Consider the following 22,770-nt stretch of genomic DNA (forward strand, 5'->3'; position numbering starts at 1 on the left):
GAAATAAATATTTTCAGCCTCTCTGTCAAAGGGCACCTGTTGTGAACTTCACACTATCGCTAACAGTGAACACTAATCCTTGCACCCTTAGAATCTCTGCAGCATTCTTCTGTCAGTTGGGTACAGTGCCAGTCCATAACCCTCCATAACCCGTATAAGAACATCACTGTTTATCGCATTGGATCTAGGCTTCCAAGCTTGAAATTGACAAGCTATTAAGCATGAAGCAAAATGAGCAACACTCCAAAATAGTGGTCAAGTGGTTAATATTTCATCCATTTTGGTCCAACACAGCAGACCATTCGCAGAACTTGCTGTATCTATATCTATATGAAAACGTTGTATGTTTGCTGTTCTTATGCTGATTGGTCCGTCAGTCCGCCTCTGGCCAATCTGATTGGTCCTTCGGTCCACCCGCCCGCGGCTCTCATTGGCCGGTGTCCCGCCCCCCACGGCTCTCATCAGCCTCCTCATACCGCGGGTGAGAGCCACACCGTTTTCACCTGCCTCAGCCAAATATGGCCCACCTCCACCCAAACTACCCCTGGCGCGCCTCAGCAAAACATGGCGCTTCTCTCCGCTCCGCAACCTCCCGAGCCGCACAACTACCCCCTCACTCAAACACGGCCGATCCGCAGCCGCCCCATCCTCACAACTACCCTCCCCCCCCGCCTCACACAAACACGGCCGCTTCGCAACCGCCCCATCCGCACAACTACCCCACCTGCCTCACCCAAACCCGCAACCTCCACAGCCACCCCATCTGCCTCACTTCCCCACGTGCGCCGCCCTGCACCCTCCTACCGGCTCCCGGACGGACGGGGGGGGGGGGGAAGCGGGGCGCGGCCCTCCTACCCCAACCTCCCGCTCCTCCACCCTCTCCCAGCCGCCAACCTCCCGCTCCTCCACCCTCTCCCAGCCGCCAACCTCCCCACTCTCCCAGCCGCCAACTTCCCCCCTCGCTCCCAACGAGGAACGGAGGGGAAGCGCGCCGCGGGCCTCCTGCCCCAGCCTGCCACGCTCGCTCACCCCCACAGCACCCAGCTCCCAACGAGGAACAAAGGGGACGCGTGCTGCGGCCCTCCTGCCTCACCACTCTCGCTCACCCCCACACCCCCCAATGAGGAACGGAGGGGAAGCACGCCGCAGCCCTCCTGCCCCAGCCTGCCACTCTTGGCCCCTCCCCGCCAACTTCCCGAGCCCACCTCCTGACCCAGGCAGCTGCCACGGGGATATCAGGGCCACGAGGGGAAGCGTCTGCTTCCAGAAAGCACCAGCCACCCGGTCAAGGTAAGTCACCCACCGTCTCCCACCCATCCACTGTCACCCACTCAGTCACCCACCCACTCAGTCAGTCAGTCACCCAGTCACTGTCAAGTCACTGTCACCCACTCAGTCAGGCAGGCACACAGTCACCTGTCATTTGTTGAAATATAAAAATAAACAGGTTGCATTGTAATGTTTTTTCCTGTATCACAATACGAAAACAGTTAAGTAAAAGTTGCGCGCTAAAAAATATTTTTTCGTGGTAGGTGCGTTATGGGTTGGGGGAGAGGTGCACTATGGGTTGGGGGAGGGGGTGCCCTGCTCCTTTCATTTGTCCTGGGCCCCATGATTTCTGTTGGCAGCCCTGCTCCCGCCCGCCACTGCAGCGGACAGCCCGCCCCACAGTAAGTCAGCAGCTGCCACCCACCCCCGTCACACACCACACCCAAAGTTAGCCGACGCAGAGATACCTACCCCCTCCCCCCCCGCAGCGTGCCGCCTCCCCCCGTCACTAACCCCCCCCCCCCGCCCGCACCCGCAGTGAGCTGCCACCGGACAGCTCTCAAAGGGGGGGAATCACAACCCTCCCGCCCCCCCAGGGAGCCGCTGCCAGTGAGGTCTGAAGGGGGGAGGGGGGAGAATCACTACGCTCCTGCCCCCCCAGTATGCCACCGCCACTGAGCTCTGAAGGGGGGGGAGGGGGATTACAACCCTGAGTGACCCGCCACCGCCTAGCTGTGAAGGGGGGGGGGGGAGAGCCCAACCCTGTTGCCCGCCCCCCCAAAATTACATCCCGGGCAATGCCGGGTATATCAGCTAGTTGGATGAATAAATATTATTTGATCACTATTTTGAAGTGTTACTCTTTTGACTATGTTTAATAGCTTAACACTCCAAACTAGTGGTCACGTGGTTAATATTTATTTATCCAACATTTCAGTCCAACACAGCAGGTTCTGCAAAACCAGGGTCTGACCACTGTTTAGGAGTGCCACTCGCTTTACTTCTTTCTATGGGATGTCACCATTGAGTTTCCGCACCCGCAAGTATCTTTAATGTGCACGCATACCTCTATATTATTTTGGACAAGCTATGAAACATATATATAGTATGGTATGGAGTACCTTGCTCAGCCACTTCATAGTGAGTGTGGGAGGGTGTTGCCTGGGATAGGTGTATGGTACAGATAGCAATCTATGCAGGCACAGGGCGAGAAGAAAATCCCTATAGCGGCGCACCCCGTACAAATGATTAATGAATAGAGTATAAAAAGTAACTTTTACCGATATTATAGTAAAAGGAAGAGACAGTCTGGATAAACAGCTAAAGTCTCGTTAGTCGCTGGAAAATAGCGCACAGTATATAACACAATACTGTCACAGTGAACACACATATAGCCCGAAAGCCAAGTGTAAACAACGTTTTTAAAAGCCAAGGATGTCTGTAGGGTATTGCGTACCTAAGGATGTATGTACTCACACACTCACACACTATTTAGTAGATGACCCCTCCAGGGGTCTGGCCAGAAGTAATACCTCATTGGTAGTTTCAACTAATGGTTGTAGTTGATGTCTTTTTTTAAATTTATTTGTCTTTTAACAGATCTTCACCCCATGGAATGCGTTTCTGACACTTTTAGTGCTGTATCCCCGTTGCAGGAATCTTTCCTCCATTTCCATAGCCTGTTAAATCCTCTAAGAGGGAACCGTTTCTGCAGAAACTGTCCCATGGGGATACCCCTGATGACATTTGAAACTACTTACTTAGGTATTATTTCTGGCCATAGACCCCAGAAGAAGACGGACACTGCAGCCAACCATGGCTTTTAAAAAATGTTGTTTACACTTGGGTGTCAGGCTACATGTGTTCATTCTGACAATATTGTGTTGCATACTGTCTGCGACATTTTCTAGCGACTAACGAGACACTCGCTGTCTAACCAGACTGTCTCTTTAATTTACTATAACATCAATAAAAGGTTACTTTTAACACTCGATTCACTAATCATTGTAAGGTGTGCTCAGCTATAGGGATTTTTCTTCTCACCCTGTGCCTGCACAGATTACACTATCTGTAAGCTATTAAACATGCCATAATTATGAATGAAATATTACAGACTGCAGAGATGATCTCACATGGTTGCAAGTCAGGTGTAAGTCGCTAGTTCAGAACAGATTCAGAAAAGAAGACAAGCTCATGCAGCAGCAAGAAAAGGTCCGTTCACAAGACATTATGTGACACTGCTTGAGGGCTCCATGGGAAGGCTAGTGTCTGTGCTCCTCGGAGAGCAAGGTGCAGAAACGTCACAGAATAAGCTTGCATCCCTGATGGTTATTTCCTGAGCAGTTGTAAATGTTAAGGGAATAAATCCTTCACTGTCTCCTGTCAGGATAATCCAAGAAGAGGGACCTTAAAAAAAAATATATATATATATATAAGTTTAGAAATGTTACTTTATTACCCAAATGCTTATTTAAAATATTTTGAATCCAAAACATTTTATATACAATTCTAGGCTGCCAAAAAGTGATAAAAACAGAAAAATAATTCAAACGTTTGCTCTGTGTTTTGGCGCAAGTTGCACCACCTTCAAAACACATGCACTGGTGACTTTCAAGCTGGGCGAAACTTCAGTTGTTAATACAAACGCGCAGAACACCTTCACTAGAACAATGCTCAAAACTGACAAATGGCATTTCGGATGCACGGCCAAGAGAAGGTTGGGAAAAAAAGATCTCTCGGGAGAAACGTGACAGTATTCTTGTTAAAATGTTTTTAATATTAATAGCTGGTGAGTTTGCATGAAGTACTGTACATGTGTTGTATGACATTAAGTGACATGTTATATGACATTTGTTGAAATCGGCAACCCCACCCACTGGAATGTTAATGAGCAATGGGGTCACAAAGAAAAGATCTTTTTGTTCACAGACGCATCAGATTCAACCTCACGCTCCCAGCGTACATCTGCGTTGCCCCAAAGGCGCACAGCCTTTGGCGCAGCCAAAGGGCGTGAGCCGTTTGCTGCCGTTAGTTGATGTTAAAGCTGCTCTATTTCTATCTGAAACTCACAAGCCCTTTATCCCCGGTACCCAATTTTCCTACTTTATCTGTCCATGAAATGTCTGTGAAGTGACTGTATAACCCTGTTCTTTTATTGTAACCAGGTATTTTTTATAACTCTGTGCCCAGGACATACTTGGAAACGAGAGGTATCTCTCAATGTATTACTTCCTGGTAAAACATTTTTTATAAATAAAATTAAGTATTGTTAAAAGATCACACCATTACTTCTGCATGTTAAGGCACTTTGTAGAGGTTTTTGGGACGCTGGGATTTGTGCAGCTTGCCGTTCACAAACTTAAAGTAGCACTAATGGCAACACTTTAAAAAAAAGAAAAAAGAAATAGGCTTGAAGCAGGGGGTCTCTGGATCTGAACCACGTTAATTTCAGCTCTGGGAAACCCCTGCTTCCCGAGATAGTTACCTCCATAGGGGATGCTGCTAGCAGCTCCAGCTAGGCTAGTTGGCGCCAACATAATAGCTGCTTAAATGTCCTGCGTCCAATAGGGAGGCGTGACGTCATCCCTTGCGGCTTTCTATTGGCCTTTGTGACACGGGACATTTAAAAACTGAGCAGAGATACCGGCACCCCCTTTCCAAGGTAAGTATCTCTGGAAGCGGAGGGTCACGGCAGCTGAAATAAATACAGTTCCGCTCCAGAGACCCCCTACTTCAAACCTACCCATGCCCCCAAAAATAAAAAAAATATACAAAAAAACGTAATGGTGCCTTGAAATTCAAGTAGAGCAATTCGATAGATCACCCCATGAATGGAGGACAGGCTCCACGTGCAGCTTACAGGAAACGTGCAAATATATTCCCCAACTTACCCAGTTGCATTTCTGCTAAGGACAGATTGAACGCCTCCTGAACAGTCTTCAGACGCAGCTTGTTATCACAAAGTAGAAGACATCTCCTCTCCGCACGTGCAGATACCTCGGAAGGCCGCATCTTCATTAATAAGAAGGAAGCACACAGTGAGGCACAGTTACAAGGAAAGGTTTAACCAGAAATGATCACAGTGTTTAGCAAGGCTCTCTCCGTTCAAATGCATCAGGGATACTATGTAGGAGACCAGTGTCAGGAATAGGATTTGATTTTCGACTGACAATAGCCACAGATCTCAGGAAAATCAGGAGGACCTATTCAATGGACAATAACAACTGTGTTTGATTAGCTAGAGAATGATACCAGTTTTTTTTATACACTAGCAAAATATCCTGGTCTTATCTTCCTGCTGCACGTTTTGCTCGAACAGGTATATATTTCAGACTTATACTGCTTAATATTACCTAGCTTGTACTGACCGAAAAATAAATAAAGAATAGGTTCTCAATCATCATCATCCTATGGCACATTGATATGCTTCTCAAATTCAGATACATTATATATAGATATACTTACAGATTATCAGTATCACGTGCTATTTTTACGTCTATTGTGCATTGATAACTGCATCCCAAATTTTTTTATATACGAGCTAAAAAGGTTTAACACATGAATAAAAGCTGCATCTCTTAAGTGCTCAGTATCATCACAATGGGACCCCAACCAAGATTGGATGTTTATAATTAAATGCCTATATTCGACTCAATGTATGAGCCGAATAGATAAATAATCTGTATTCCTTAAGCTTAAAGTTGCAATTAAAACCCCCTCCTGGCTGTACTCCAGTAGCAGCTAAATGTGGAAGGAACCCCCACATGCTGCACAGCACCCCAGACTCTTATATTTTGTAAAGACATAAACCCTACAATACAACATTACATCTACTATTGTGGGACTTCTCTGGCACATAGAATTCCTGCCCTGTCCAGTAACCTAGGGGTGCGCAAACTTTTGGTGCTGCACCCCCCCGCCTGCTCTCAGCCAGTGCTCGCGTCCCCCCCCCCCTTACCTTTGTGCCGGCATCAAATGACGCCGGGTTGCCATGGCGATGCGTCGCCCGAAGCCTACTGAAATCAAGGTAAGGGAGTTGCAGAGGCCTTGCACAGTCCCCGGCTTCATTTAAATGCCTTGGGGAAGAGTGCAGGACCTCTAAACTCCCGCGCCACGCCCCCCCCCCCACAAAAAAATACAAATCTTGCACACCCCTGAAGTACCCCATCCTTAGCACCATTAAAACACACAGGGGTACATTCTAAATCTGCCGAAGCTGCCGGTCGGGCCATTTTCGACTGAAAACCCCCACAAATGTGGGGCCATTTTCAACTGAAAACAGCGGGTTATTTTGCCCTTGAAAACCCACACAGGCTTCATCTTGATTATATTTCACATCGAAGGAGCAAATGATCTGTTGCTTTCCCGTTGTCATCCCAATGACATACTTTATTGTGAAACTACTCCGTATTTATTTACTTTGAAACTGAAATAGCAGGTTGACTAAAAAACAATAATAATAAATATATATTTATTTTTTTAAATTACAGTAGTTACACAGCAGCAAATTGGACATGCATAAAATTAAAAGATTATGGATTACCAGAAAAGCACTGAATAATTTTTTTCTGTATGTAATATAGTTGGGATAAATTACTTTGCCTTACACTCTTAAGAATGTCTTCTTGCTGGTTTGTAAGCGCTGTGACAGCCCTGCTTAAATCCTTTCAGCCCGTAATCTTTGAAGGAAGCTGCATCCGCTTGTGGATCAGCAGTTACCTCTTTTGAACTGTGCATGTGTGTTCCCAAATCTGTCTGCAGGCCTGGGTTTCCCAATTCAATATTGCATTGCGGTGACTGCCGGTATAATAGATCCGTCAACAGTTTCTGGAGCATCGATATCTTCCCAACATTACAGGCACAATGATATATATATATATATATATATATATATATATATATATATATAAAATATATATATATATATATATATATAGTTCTTCAGTATTAGGTGATACCTTTTTTATTGGACTAACAATTTATGTCATAGGACAAGCTTTCGAGAGTTCTCCTCTCTTCTTCAGGTCAAGCAATACAGTATTGCTGACCTGAAGAAGAGAGGAGAACTCTCGAAAGCTTGTCCTATGACATAAATTGTTAGTCCAATAAAAAAGGTATCACCTAATACTGAAGAACTCATTTATTCTGCACTATCGCAACTGGACTAACACGGCTACTTTCTGCTTTATATATATATATATATATATATATATATATATACACAGTGTTCGACAAACCTATACATTTGCTCGCCCCGGGCGAGTGGATTTAACCCCCGGGCGAGTAAATATTGGCCCAAGCAGCACACGTTTGGTACTAGGTGGCGAGTAGATTTTTTGGTGATTTGTCAACCACTGTATATATATATAATGGTGTAAAAATATGAATGGCTTTGATTTGGTGCCATATTGGCACAGACAGACGGCTGCTTCGAATGGAAAAACCCAGTTAGAGACCAATTTTTTGTCACAATTCAAAAGGGACATTGATCTCTAAACTTGACAAATAGCGGTGGTTTGTTATTGAACAAAAATATAGTAGTGTCATGATAGGACCATAAAAATATTCAGTTTTAATAATCTGGCATACAACAGGTTAACTTGAATTACAAGTTACATCTTCAAAATACAAGCATTATTTTTATTGGGGTCAGGGCCCCCGACCTCATTTTTTGTGTTTGTCTAAAAGTGGGGTTATTGAAGGGCGACCTGCTCTGGGATTGTGGGGTGATTAAAACCCTAGGTGCACAACTCTTTTTTTGACAGAGGAAATAAGCAGGGTGCCAGAGCTTCACCTGGGCTGGTCATTGATGGGCCACTAACATGAAGTGTGTATATTATGGAGGTCTGGGGACAGTGCCCAGACCTACTAGATGACCTGGGTGTCATCCTCAAAGAGGACCTCACATTCTTGCATTTTTCCACTGTAAGTGGCAGTGAGAGGTGACAAACAGGTCAACATTAAGTTTAATAGCTACTAAAAATAAGATATCTGAGGACCTTCTGCCTTCCCCTCCTCCTTTTCCTTTTTGATGATAAAAACCATGCATTTGGGGTATGAAAATAGAATAGGTGTGTTAGGCCAAATACACACATGGATTTTCTGATTTTAAAATTCAAGCCTCTTTGAAGGAATCTGATATAATGTGTCAACGTATTTCTATTTTAATCCTGGTTATTATTATAATGGCAAACTTGATACCCTCTACAACTCAATATGCCGCTTTGTCGTCCAATGCAATTACAACACACATCAATGGGAAATGCTCAAAGAACTAGATTGGTCATCACTTGAGTCTAGGCGCAAAGTTAATTTTTCTTTTCTTGCCTTCAAATACTTTCTGGGAAAGCTACCCATCTATCTGAATGAGCTCCTCACCCCTACCACATGCAGCACTTATCTGAGATCTGACTCAGAAAGACTGTTCGCGGCCCCAAGGTTCAACAAAGTATCCGGACGTTCCTCCTTCTCTTACCGTGCACCCCAAAACTGGAACAGTCTACCGGAGACTCTCACAGCCGCGAACAGTCCAAGTTCTTTCAAAAGTAAAGCTGTCTCACATTTTAATCCAGTCTGTAACGGTTATATATATATACACACACCTATAATACAGTATATCATCTTTATCTGTGCATGCAATGTCTTGTATATAATGTATACCCTCTTCACTAACTGTAACTAATGTATTTGTAACCATGTATTTGTCATTATAACTGTGCCCAGGGACATACTGGTAAAACATTTTATAAATAAATAAAAGGTCTACGTATATTGTACTGTATGTTTCTTTTAATTCTTTTTTTCTGTAAATTAAGCACTGTAATATTTTTGTATATTTAATCTAAAACGTAATAAGCACTGTTTTGGGCTCTAATTGATTTTGCACATTTGTTACCAGAGTAACCACATTTTCAAACAATTTGCTACAATATAGATGTGTGTTAATTACATAGTTCTCTTGGTAAACGGGGACTAAGGACCCCGTGACTTTTCTTTATCATTGGTGGTAAAGGTTATATTTGTGACAGATTGAGGGGAGATATTACTCATTTGTGGGACCCTGTGGGGAGAATGGGGAGTCAGCTAGACAAGTCACGTGCTCACAGGTCTACTGTTCCCGACAAGTAGCAACAATGCGGGAAAAATAAAAAGTAGAATAAGGCTGCGCATATAGTGACGGCAACGCGACGTCGCAGCAACACAAATGTATTGACACTGTCGCGTGCGCTTATAGTAGAAGCGACGGGACAGAGTGACGGCTTGGTCGCGATCGCTGGAAGTCAATATGATTTTTCCAGCGCCCGCAGCACCGCTGTCATTATAAGCGCAGCCTAAAATTGAAAAACAACAACTGTTGACCAATATACAACTACTTTTTTTTTTTTTTTTTTAAATAAAAGGGCAAACAGAAATATAGCATTGACGAGTTTTCAGCAGCTAACCTTCTCCAGAAGATAATAATTCTTGTTGGAAAATACAGAATGAAAATAAATAAATAATAAAAACAAAGAAATCCTTTAACAATTTGCCGTTCTGGTCATAGTTTTGGTGTTTGCCACGGATGGAATAAGTGTTGTGAAGTGTTTCAAAGGAATAAGGGAGATACGGTACAAGATGTGGATAAGAGTCAACTGAGCCCATCAGTTTGTGTCTCGCACAGATACATCTATGCTGCTATTCTGGCTAAACCTTGCACCTCGCTTAGTAGAGGGAGGCAAGATAGAATATATAAAATGAATGCTTGGTTACGAGATGACACTAACAGAATTAGAAAGTTAAAATCCTAGTGAATCGCTTCCCTACTTTATGCTGATGTGCTTCAGTAGAACAGTGGAATGTGACAACAGCAAAACCCTAGCTCTATGTACAGAGATAGGAGGCTAGTTACTCAAGGTGAGGATGTGTAATATATTTTGGTTGGGCTGGATAGAGATAATAGTACAATAACAGACCAATTATTTTGGAAAAGGAAAAATCCATTTGGGAGAGAATTAGGTTTAGTAGACCACTGAATATATAAATACTGATTGGGGTGTGTGGCCTATTATACATAACGAATATGATGTGAATCACGTAGTACTGAATGGTGTACATGTTTGGTTGTTTCATAAATTTCAATGCAAGTTTTTGCACCCTGCTGTTACCCACGTACGTGTGGTAGTATAGAAATAAACGTCCACACTGTTACACTACAGTGGATTGACTATATTAAACCCCTAGTGGACTGGGTGTGTCTGTATCCAGATCGGCGATTGATTGATTATTGCTAATAGACCGGTATATATCTCCGACAGAGGATACACATAGGCACGTGATCATGATGTTGCGTTAACGTTTCATACCATCTCAATTTGAAACAAAACATCCACATCTTTTACAAACAATTTCACAGCACAAAAACCATCGGATGTAAAAATAAAATATTCAGATTGTAGCCAATAAAGAGTTATGACCGCATATAAACAACCTCATTGTCTATGGATAACCTACAAAGAGCCAGTGAGTGACACACAGAACATATTCTTTTGCAAGTCCCTTGGGGCAGTTTCTTTTTTTATTGCTTGTATGTTTGAAGCACTGGTTATATTATTTTCTCTGCATTCAAATGTCAGGGTTATAAAGCCCTGCGAACATTGCTGGGACTGTATACGTAAAAACTAAAAATACATAATCTCCTGGTTATTTTATTCGGCGTTCGGGCAGCTAAATGCAATAGAAAAATCCCATTGAAACTCACTTAAGACATGGCAATTAAACTATATGGCCCAGATGTTAATATTTATGAACTGTGCACACGGTTATTCTTTTACGGATATATTAGAATTGTAAATACATCTAAAATAAAATAATACTCTTCTTGCTTCTACTATGCTTCTACTATGCATAAGGCATTTTGCAGTTTACCCCATTTTAAAAACGAGTTGACTAGCACTGGTCTACTGTATAATCAGAACCGGTCCCTGAAATAATAATTACACTGATCAGTCTCTATAGGTTTTAACAACATGTGGTCCCACTTGTACTGTATCTTGTGCTGCTAGTTCCTTTAATTGAAACTCTGCTGCATGACCTCTATCTGCTACTAATCTATCCTTTCACTTTCCATCTTTCTTGATTTAATCCCATCAGTCAATGGAGATAACGAACATTCATGTCCTCTATGTGTAAAAACTCCAGATATTACTCATACTATAGATGTACTAATGTGTACATAACTTTTGAAATCTGTGTACTGCTCACTGTACAGAAGAGAGCACTGACATTCTGGGCTCACCTAAACAGCCATCCAGTGTCATACTGCTACAGAACAAGGAGTTATCCAGCAGATCCTCACTAAACCCTGTGCCAAACAACTTGTCCTCTCACACCCAGAACAAAACCCCACAGATCAACAGCCTGCAGAAAAAACAAATCAACTCAACCGCCAGCGAAATGAAGGAGCAGTATGTGACTATGTGGGAAAATGATACCCAGCGCTCAAAGAAGCTAGAGACCTACCACAGCCTACAAAGAGAATACACTCTGGCACCCTACCTGCTGAAGGTAAAAGACCCGAAGCACAGACAGACCATGTGCCAATACAGAACGAGCGGCCACTGCCTGGAAATAGAAACAGGCTGACACAGGCAGAACTGGAAGCCCCGGGAGGTGAGACTGTGCCAGCGATGCGAGCTAGGAGAGGTAGAAGATGAAACACTTCCTGCTGTGCTGCACACATACTCTGAAGTGAGGAGTGCCCACTTAGAGAAACTCACAGCTCTTATCCAGAACTTTAATAATATAGAAGAGGACCAAAAAATAGCGATCCTCCTGGGAGAAGATAAAACCACAGCAGAACTGGCTGCACACTATATCAGCACCTGCCACAGGCTAAGAAACACCCACATCCCGGTGTGTAACTGTTACCCAGGTACTGTGTAATCATTATACCCCATACCCCATGGTGCGATTTCTAACATTTAACCCCACTGCAATGCATTTTAAGGCATAGTTGGCATACATTTGATAAATAAAATAATGTCCCTACAAGAACAATATTTATTGAGGGGTTGAGAAAACAAATGTAGTTATTGTAATATTCCAGGCACATTACATACTGCAGCAGCATAACTACTTGGACTTGTTTCAGGTGGCAATGCTTGAAAAGAGCGAGTGACTTTTTATAGCCATGTAATACAAATCACCCCGTATTGAATCAGAAGAGTCAGCAATGCATTGCTTTTCTTTTATCTACCAAAGAGCACATCTGCCTAATTCCCTGTGCCTGGTACTGCTAAGCACCCAGAGCAAAAGGATGCAGGAGAGGACAGAGCTATAGGTAATGGTGGAGGGGCCCCATTATCAAAAATGTTTTGACACTACTAATCCAGATTATTATGGCAGTGAATTGTAGAAAAGAAATATAACTGTTAGTAGACATTACTCTTGTTGGTTCATTAACTTTGTAAAAAGAGGTTATTCCAATTACTTATACAGTACATCTTGGCACACTTAAGGCACATTTTAAATGTCCTGTTTGTATAATTACCTGACATTTTATGGTAACAAATGGAGCTTCCTTGAGCGATGGGTATGTTGATGATATTTTTTTTCCATTCCTCGCGAAGTCCGTTAATTCTGAAAGGCGCTGCTGCAAATGTGCAAAGTTGCAACACAATCTCTCCAGATTTCTAGATATGTGAAGGATATCAGCGTCAGGCGGTGGTACACTATCTTTTGTCACGCTGGGGGTTTTCAGACTCCCCGGCCACTGCATTTTTGGAGATGTTGGCCTGCTGCACGGCTTCCTGTGCGTCTCAAGGCCAAGAGTCACTGACCGATTTTTCGGTTCGATCTCCAAATTTGCCATGGTCAGTGAGTTTTTTTTGTCTTCAAAGTCACCTGCACTAGATGTTGGACTCCGATCACAGTTGTAGCTTCTAATTTCTTCTATAAGCTGTTTTTTGCTCAAAACGGGAGGGACGAATGTGCTTCCTGGAATTACCAGCTCCCGGCTGGCAAGGTGCTCATCCCTGTAGAGATTGTCCAAATATTTTCTTTTGCCTTGTAAGCTCACACAGGAATCATAGCTGGAATGTGCACTTGGGTTCCCAGTTGACGAAGCTGAAGTATCCTCATCAAACATCACTTCTTTCACCATCAAGCGGATAATGTACTTGTCAGAGCTGGAAGAGGGCAGAAAAGCTGGGTCTGATGCCTTCTGCCTTCCAACTAGGACCAGCAGCATTTTATCGGTCAGGAAACACAAGCCTTTTGGTCTCTCGTTCTTTTCCAGCTGGATTTGTTGAATGTTGGGCATGCTGGATGAGGTTAAGGAGTACACAAGAACACTGCTACACATGTTCGAAGCAACAGCAACTATATGAGCTCTGGGATCGAAAGCCAGTATGTCTGGCACTAGAATCCCAGGAATGCTCACTCTCCTTGTGGAAGTTACTTTCCTCTCAAAGGCCACTAGGATCAAATGTGAAGAGTCCTGTCCACTCCCTGTTAGATAGTCCTTTCGCTTCAGGTTAAGAAGAGGACTCAGATCAGATTTCGAGTGGTTGACAAGGATATGGGTGAGATCCAAAGCCCCAGGTGAAGTTGCTGCCGAATCGGTTGTTAGAGACGTTCCTGAATCGATTGATTTTCGTCCGACATCCATAGAGAATTCTTCTTCCATCAGCAATAAAGCTGGTTGTGCAGAGAACGATATTTCGGCACTGGCTGGGACATCGAAAGCAATGCCTGCGTTTAATGCACAGATTCGGTCTAGAGGAAGCTCTGTTGCCACTGCAACTTGAGAATCAACGGTAGATTCAACAGCACATATGTATCCGCCAACATCAAACATAGGGCAAAAACTGCAAGCATTTAAGGTTTTGTGTTTGCTATCCCATATGTATGAATGAAGGGCACTGCCAATAGCTAGTACCATACGACTGCCATCTTTAGTCCAACAGGCACAGTGAATAATACCACTGCTTTTAATATCCGCTTTTACATTGGCGTTGTCAGAACGGACAGAGTACAAGACAGAGGCGTCCCGCTTAGTTAATATGACCAAGATTTCTTTGCTTGGATGCCATACACAGCCCTGGGGGAGCACAGGGAAGGGCTCTCCAACCTCACAAGTCTGAGAAACAACAAGCTTGTTCTTTTCCAGAGGGTTGTAGTACAGCTGCCAAATAGTAACGTGCTTCTTATGCTGAACAGCTAGCAGAGCTGGGATATCGTTTGCAAAAACTGGTCCCCAGTAAAGACCATGAACATGGTCAAACTGTCCGATAACAACAGAGTTGCCAAACTTCGGTTCTTCATTATCAAGGTGTAAGGTTGTTAGCACAACTTGTCTGCCGTCTGTCCAGGCTAAACCATGCACAGGATGGATTGCTTGGTACAAGGCGTTCAGGCCTGTTCTCAGAAGTTTACCTTTTCCCAACTCCATTCTCCCACTTACAGGTCATCTGAAGAAACAAAGCAAAAAAACTATATTGAGTGAACAATAGTAAACACAAGACAAATATATACTGAGCATCACTAAGACATACCCCCGCCTCCGCTCCCCAAAAAAAAATCTTAAAACAGCATTTATAATATTTGAATCGTTCATACAAGATCAGGGAGGAAAAAAAAAACCCTACATAGTGTAAGATGATACAGATCTGGTCGGAGAACTAGTAACCTATACATTTTGCACTCACATCTCCTCCACTTGAGTGTCATGCATATCAATCCCCTGAACTTTCTAGGTCACATTCAGACACGCAGAGCTGCTAACACCCAAGCCACACAACACGCGCTCTCCGCTGACGTCATCGGACAGAGATGAGGACAAGGAAGTCAAAGACTCCAGCGTGAGAGTTTTATATGCGACGTGAGTAATATCAGCCAGCTTTTCGTGGTTGCAAAGAAAGGCCCCCTGGGCGGTTCTCAGTAATGGCTTATGTTTGCCGAAATCCTGTAGATCTCTTTTTACTGCACAACTACAGAATATATCACACTATTTACCTACCACTCCTTCATTTAGAAAAACTGCTACAAGAAGGAAGCTGCATTACCTCTACACATACACTTACCTGTATCCCTGAATGACATGGATTATTATGCATAAAACTCAAGTGGACGAGATGTGAGTGGCAAACATATCGATTACAAGTCCTCAGCAATCATATACAGTTCAACCCCGTTATAGCGCGATCAGCTATAACACGGTTTGAGCGTGGACCCCGAATATTAAAAAAAAAAACAATTGCACACACAACACACACACACACACACACACACACACACACACACACACACACACTGCACCAGCACACACAAAGCACACAGCAGACACTCGCTGCACACTGCACACACACAGCCCTCCCACCCCCCTACCTCTGGTGTCATGGCTGCTGGGGGCATCGTGGGGCTGCTGGGTAGGATCAGTGAGGGGCTGGGGGGGGGGGTGTGGGGAAGATTGGTGCGGAGCTGCTGGCGGGGATCGGTGCAGAGCTGCTGCTAGAAGTACGGTGGCTGCTGGGGGATCGTGTAGGGCTGCCGGCGCCTCACTCCACCTCCTCCCGCCTCCTCGTGATCGGGCAATTTTTAAAAAAAAATTAGCGCGACCCCGGTTATAGCGCGGTCAGATCGGGTGGTCCCCGAGGACCGCGATATAACGGGGTTGAGCTGTATCTGTTTTAATAGAGTAAAACAAATCTCTGTGACTATGTTACTGCTGATGTTTTTACTTTATTTACATTAAAAGTATACATAATGATTTTTCAAGCCAGTTTAGAGATCCAGATTGTCCTGGTATAAAAGTGTCAACATTTGCAAACTTACAAACAGGCTTCGTTGATAATAAGTACTTTATTGTCTGTACGTACAGCAGAGTATGATCACACATTGGCTTCCTTTGTCTAAAACAGGTTACCAGGCAGAATACACTAACCACTCCTTAATTCTTGAACCAAATCATCTTACAGATCATTAAAACTAGATTGAAACAGCTCTGTATTATAGGAACCAGGTACCACCTTACTCTAGAAATGTGGGCGTAAACTACAGGCACAGTCGTAAATGTGCCAAGAGCAAAAACGCACTCATACTCCATTCTTACACACAAAATGGATACTAAAGACATAACAGACAAAATGGAAACAGAACATATCTTTCAATCCTGCTCCAGAGACCCCCACAGTCCATTTCAGTAATATATCAACAATATCTTAATTTCAGCAATATTACTTCATCAAAAGGAACCATCTGCTTTCTAGGATACAGTGATTATTGACTACAGGGTCACTCATTTTATACATTTCATTATATACCAACATATTGAAGAAACAAAAAGACACCAAGTCAATTTGGAGATTTGCAGACACAGAGACACAGAGACACAGAGACACAGAGACACAGAGACACAGAGACACAGAGACACAGAGACACAGAGACACAGAGACACAGAGACACAGTCCCTGAGCTGGAGAAGGTACTGTAATAGTTCTTTTTATTCCCTAGTATAATGAAGACGTCATCAAAGCATAATGAATAGGGGCCTAAATATAAATAGACATTCCTGGAAACACTGTTTTACATAAATAACAAAAAGATACCAGCCTTACCTATCGATCACAAAGGATTGCAACGGTGAGCATCAGGTTTACAACCGGCTTGTCCTCTTACCAGAAGTTTGGGTTTTGTCCGGCTATACAAAGAAACGTACAGGTTGGTTATCATGGCAGGTGCTAATGCACACAGACTTATTACACAGCAAGAAAAACGTGGTAAGCTCTTTAAGCCATCTGGAGATTTTGCTCAATTAGGGGAGGGAAGGTGACAGAAAGAAGCCTGCGATCCACTGTCTCAGAGATTGATCAAAAAAGGTTCAAACAATAAGATCAGAAAGATGTAGCACAAATAAAGCATAGTGTAGCATACACAGAAACATTCCAGAGCAGTGATTGGATGGAGTATCTGTATTGAGCAGTAATGTACAAAAAGAGAATACTATCACAGAGAGAGACAGAGAGAGACAGAGAGTATATTTTCTTTATTTTGATAATACTTTTACTTTAAAAAAAGGTTCTCTTAAAATAAAATAAAAAATGGTTAATGATGTTATTTTTTCCCTTTTGAACAGATATTTATTGTGATAAATAGTATCACAATTTCCTAATACAGTATCTTTATTGCTTGATAATGCCCACGTCTGAATGAAATAGGCAATCATTACATCACTAAACAATCTTAAAATTAGCCAAAACGTAAGAGTGATTTAAAAGAAGATTATTGTAACCACTGCTGATACAACATAGGGGAACACAAAGCTCATTTATATATGTTTCTGGCATGCAAAACGTGGTCAGCAAATTCTATTTTTGTGGCTCATCTGGAAATATTTGAGATTTTTTAATGAAAATGTAACATTACCTTATTGTAAAAACGTATCGAATAAAAATGTCCCAAGGATATGGCTGCGGACACAGTCAGTTCTCCCGTGCGGAGGCCGAGGGAACGCGGGTAAAGGGGATTTCGGCTCTTTAAACTCACACGTAATGGTACCCAGCCCATGGCACTGACACATTATGATTCCAAAAGCTTAAAGGTAGCAAAGAAGACTGAGTAGCCATGTGGGTCTTTTCTTCCAACCTCATACCCAATGAAGGACCCAAAGGAGGTTCGAAAGCTTGTTACATATCAACTACTTGTTAATCCAATAAAAAAGTTATCGTATCACCTACTCCTTCTCCCTCCTTTGTTACTACAAGGTGGATTACAGGAGGCAGTAGTACTATGTCAGCAATAAAAAGAAAAATCTAACCCTGCTACACATTAAGACAAATCTCCAGACCTCATTGTAGAAAAGCGTATCCTAACTTTCTTATATAAAAACACAAAGGGAGGGGATATATATATATATATATATATATATATATAACTGTGAGTCAATAAAACATCAAGTCTCCAACGTTTCGACCCTTAACCCGGACCTTTATAATAATCTATCCAAAATTCTGCTTCTCCCAGAACAGTCCCCCACTCATCTCCTCCTTATATCCTTCTCCTGACTTTCCATTAAGCTTCGGATCACCTACAAAATTCTCCTTCTTACCTTCAATGCTCTCCACTCATCTGCTCCTCCCTACTGTACATATCAGCTTTGATCTCTCGTTATGTCCGTGTTTTCCATCGATAATTGTCACACACACACACACACACACACACACACACACACACACACACACACACACACACACACACACACACACACACACACACACACACACACACACACACCCCACACCCCCCTTTACTGGTCTCTTCCCTTAAATCCTTCTTCCCTCAATGCCCCTTACCTGTACAACGCCCTCACACTTAATACACACCAAGCACCTTCTCTCCCCACCTTTAATTCAAAACGTAAAAACATTTTAAATGAAATATTTCAATAGTCCGAACACATGGCTACTGTCCCACACCCACAGTCACACCTACAGTACCAAACATTGTTGCCAAGCATTGCCATCTACTGCACTTATTCCCTCACAATATACCACTTCAATTGTAAGCTCTCCGGGCAGGCATCTCCTTTCCTATTGTCTGCTTTTGTTCAAGCACTTATTATAATTCCCTATATTGCATTGTCTCTTTTGTAAAGCGCTCAGTACACTATGGGTGCTACATAAAGATAAACATACATAATGCTAATAATAAGATTACGGTCCGTGCATATGGCTAAAACGTCAAAAAAACGGTATAGGCTCATGCTAAGGACCGAAACGTTGATCTGTTAATAAAGACTCTTCATTAATAATTTCCACGCGAGTGCAAGTTTATATACTACACCATAAACAGCAGGAGCAGAGAAAAGACCTCTGGGAAACACATCCTAGAGAGCAATATGGAGATAACTGGTTCCGTGTGTTACAGAGAATGCGGCCTGACCCCCTTCCTCCTGTGTATGTTAACCCTTAAAGAGAGTTGGGCAAAATTCACTAACATAGGACCGACTCGAGACAAGAAAGGTAAGAAAGTCCTTCAAAACGTCTGATAAACAAAAATGCAATGATTAATACACTCCATATTCAAACACAAGCATACAGGCATACTCCACATTAACGTACGCAATGGGACCGGAGCATGTATGTAAAGCGAAAATGTACTTAAAGTGAAGCACTACCTTTTCTCCACTTATCGATGCATGTACTGTACGGCTATCGTCATATACGCGCATAACTGATGTAAATAACGCTTGTGTAACAGGCTCTATATTCTCCCCGCTTGCGCACAGCTTCGGTACAGGTAGGAAGCTGATATTGCTGTTCAGGACGTGCTGACAGGCGCATGCATGAGCTGCCGTTTGCCTATTGGGCGATATGTCCTTACTCGCGAGTGTACTTAAAGTGAGTGTCCTTAAACCGGGGTATGCCTGTACAAGACTAAGCATCAGTAGAAATCCCAAAAGCATTGTTTAAAATTCCATGTCGTCTGTCATCTGTACTATACATTTTGGAAAAATGTTTGTCTGATCACTATGCATTTGGACACCTCTTGAGATAGCGTAACCAAATTTTGCATGATTAAGAAGCAGGTTTTTGTCAGGATACATTCCAGGAGTTATTACAATTTCTCAAGGAAGTCAGCCACTGGGTGTGTTGTACCTGGTAGGCTATGTATCTGGCATGGGACATAGGCTGCGTCCCCGCTGCCTGCGCGGCGCGTGCAGCCGAATGCCCCGGTCTGCAAATGTACTTCGGATGTTGTTTTTGCCTGTTAATTTAGGGAACATAACGTCTGTTACTTTTAAAAAGTTGTGTGTGCTGAGCACGCGCATTTAAAGGGAAACTTCTTTGTATTTGGTCACTGTTTTGTCACAGATATTGTATTTGTGAAGGTGATATTTTTAATTAAAATTCAAAACACGTCAGTGGGAAAACGCAAAGAAGTTTGACTTAGAACACGCGTGCTCGGCACACACCTCTGTTTAAGATATTTGCACTTGTATAGTTATACTAACTGTCTCTGTGTGCTTGCCTCTGTGTGTGTACCTGCGTGTGTGTGTACCTGCGTGTGTGTGTGTCTGCTTGCCTCTGTGTGTGTGCGTCTGTGTCTTTGGGTGCCTCTGTCTCCCAAGCACCAAGTCCGTCCGCCACAGGGCATGTGCGCCAGACTCCGGCCGCCACAGGGCATATGCGCCAGACTCCGGCCGCCACTGCGCCAGACTCCGGCCGCCACTGCGCATGTGCGCCAGACTCTGTCCGCCACTGCGCATGTGCGCCAGACTCCGGCTGCCACTGCGCATGTGCGCCAGACTACGGTCGGCCTGAAATGGTGGTTTTGGGCGCAAGCGTGACGGGCGCTCGACCAGTCACCCGCATTACGGATTTTCGTTACAAGGTAAGGATTTTTTCCCATGAAAACCCCTGTCGGCGCCAGCAAAGAAGTTTCACTTCAAAGTGTTTTACCAGGAAGTAATACATTGAGTTACCTCTCGTTTTCAGGTATGTCCTGGGCCCAGAGTTATGATGACAGATACATGGTTACATTAAACGAACAGAGGTGTGATACATTACATTTACAGACATTTCATTGAATGCAAACTGAGATGCGCGCCCCTTTCTGGGGGTGGGGCGCTGCGCTTAGAGGCTACGCGCTCTTCCCCGCAACATTTAAATAAAATGCCGGGAGCGCGCGAGGCCTCTGTATGTCTCTTTCCATCTCACCGGCGGATTCAGGTGACATCGCCATGACAACACTGAGTCAAATGGCAATGCATTGCCATGGCAACGCAACGTCACATGCCACCGCCGTCAGAGGAAAGGTAAGGGGGAGGGGCGCCAGCAATAGGAGAGAACAGGCAGGGGGGCGAAAACAAAAGAGTTTGCTCCCCCCTGAAGTACGGCACACCTGTGAGCAGGACTTGTATATGACAAGGGCAGGGTTGCCACCTCTCCGGGTTTGACACGGAGACTCCGGGCACTTACCTCCGGCCTACGGGTTTAGCCCGTCAATTTCCGGGTGGCGGCGGGGGCGTCACCGAGATTCCGGCATTCTACGGTATTGTTCCCTGCAGTTGGAGGAGGAATTGCAGAAGAATGCCGGTGGCTCTGCGATTGACGAGCTAAACCCGTAGCCAAGTACATGGAGTTTCCGGGTGAAACCCGGAGAGGTGGCAAGCCTGCCCTGGTCATATACATATATATCCTTTGTGTACCGAATACAAAGAGGGGGTCCAAAAAGACAAAACAAATGCCTTTATTGGGGGACCGCCCGATTTAACCGTGACTGCCACTACATCATGGGGTCTGACACCCCAGGATTTTGTTAAGATCTTTTTCTAGGGGAGATCACGTTCTGCGCTACGTCTGCCACGTGAGGAAACTGTAATCAGCCACGACGAACCTGATCCCGTGAGGAGCAGTCGTGTGATCACAATGTGCCAGAGGCACTTTAATGGTGCATTCCCCTCCCCCAGCACTCAAAGGGTTAAAAAGATTGGGAATCACTGGTTTAGCATTTTAAAATGCAGGTTTTTTTATTGGATAAAAAGGTGATGGGGACTGGTTAGCAGCCCTCACACAGATCAGTTAATGCATGCAATGGCTCAATTTGCCTCGGGTTATTCTGCAATGGTCCAACCCCTGTTGAAAAACACTGCCGTAGGAAGAGATGGGGTAAATGCAGCGTGTGTACTAGGTGCAGCCTCTCTGTGCATGCAGATGGAAGGAGCAATGCCTCACTTCACAGGTGCACCGCGGGACCAGGTTAAAACGGAACCCCATTGGCAAAACAAAGTGTTTTCTCACCTGCAGCAGACAGCCCCATCCGCCCCGTCACAGACCCGGCGCTTCTTCACAACTCCTTCCCGGGCGCTGACGTCACGGGCCGCTCACTGCCTTCCCTGACACATCTCTGCCCTGATTGGCCAGAGCCCAATCTCCCGCCCACTCTGTTTGGAACGTTGCTCTTCACAGCTCCCGGGCCAACGTTCCAAATCTGAATCCTCTGGTACCAGTCGGTGATACGCGCTGTGCGCGCGGCGTGTTACTGAGAGCCTGCTCTGTGTACCTAGTGTTGCGTCTTTAGCAACCGTGTATTTTTTTTTTCTACAGCAAACTTTATTAACACCATACTTTGTACATATCAGAACTGATCAGCAGGGGGGAAAACACATGCTCTTTGTTTATTTCCACGATTAGAATGAGGGGAATACAAAGATGTTTGTCATAAAGATGTAAATGCTAATTTCACAGTTTGATTTCCTAGAGGAAAACACCATCAACTAGCTGAAAGTAACATGTTTCTTCGCCGTTTTTTGTCATCAGTTGTATTGTATCTGATGTAAGAACCTGTGAAACCACTTATTGCGTCAAGTGCGGACTGTTAATTCAAAGATGTATTCAATTTCAGCCCAATATAGCTTGTGCCATTTTATTTCCCCCTAACGTCTCCCATGGACACTACCCAGATACAGACACAAGGAGCAAAGTGCCTCCTATCCACTAGTTTTGCTCTAAAATTGCCTGGATG

At 43.9% G+C, this 22,770-nt stretch overlaps 1 protein-coding gene across 1 annotated transcript; it reads right to left on the reverse strand.

Annotated features, from left to right (window-relative positions):
* Nucleotides 1-1,796: 1,796 nt before the first annotated feature.
* LOC142493833 (WD repeat and coiled-coil-containing protein-like) lies at nucleotides 1,797-22,319 on the reverse strand. Its single transcript, XM_075598467.1, has 5 exons — nucleotides 22,047-22,319; nucleotides 16,863-16,945; nucleotides 12,797-14,717; nucleotides 5,160-5,280; nucleotides 1,797-3,675 (listed from the first exon to the last, which is right to left on the reverse strand). The coding sequence occupies exons 3-5, from the start codon at nucleotides 14,696-14,698 to the stop codon at nucleotides 3,497-3,499; spliced, it is 2,202 nt and encodes a 733-aa protein (XP_075454582.1). The 5' UTR covers nucleotides 14,699-14,717; nucleotides 16,863-16,945; nucleotides 22,047-22,319; the 3' UTR covers nucleotides 1,797-3,496.
* Between the last annotated feature and the right edge of the window lie 451 nt (nucleotides 22,320-22,770).

This window comes from Ascaphus truei, chromosome 4, assembly GCF_040206685.1.
Source record: "Ascaphus truei isolate aAscTru1 chromosome 4, aAscTru1.hap1, whole genome shotgun sequence".
Taxonomy (NCBI): Eukaryota; Metazoa; Chordata; class Amphibia; order Anura; family Ascaphidae; genus Ascaphus; species Ascaphus truei.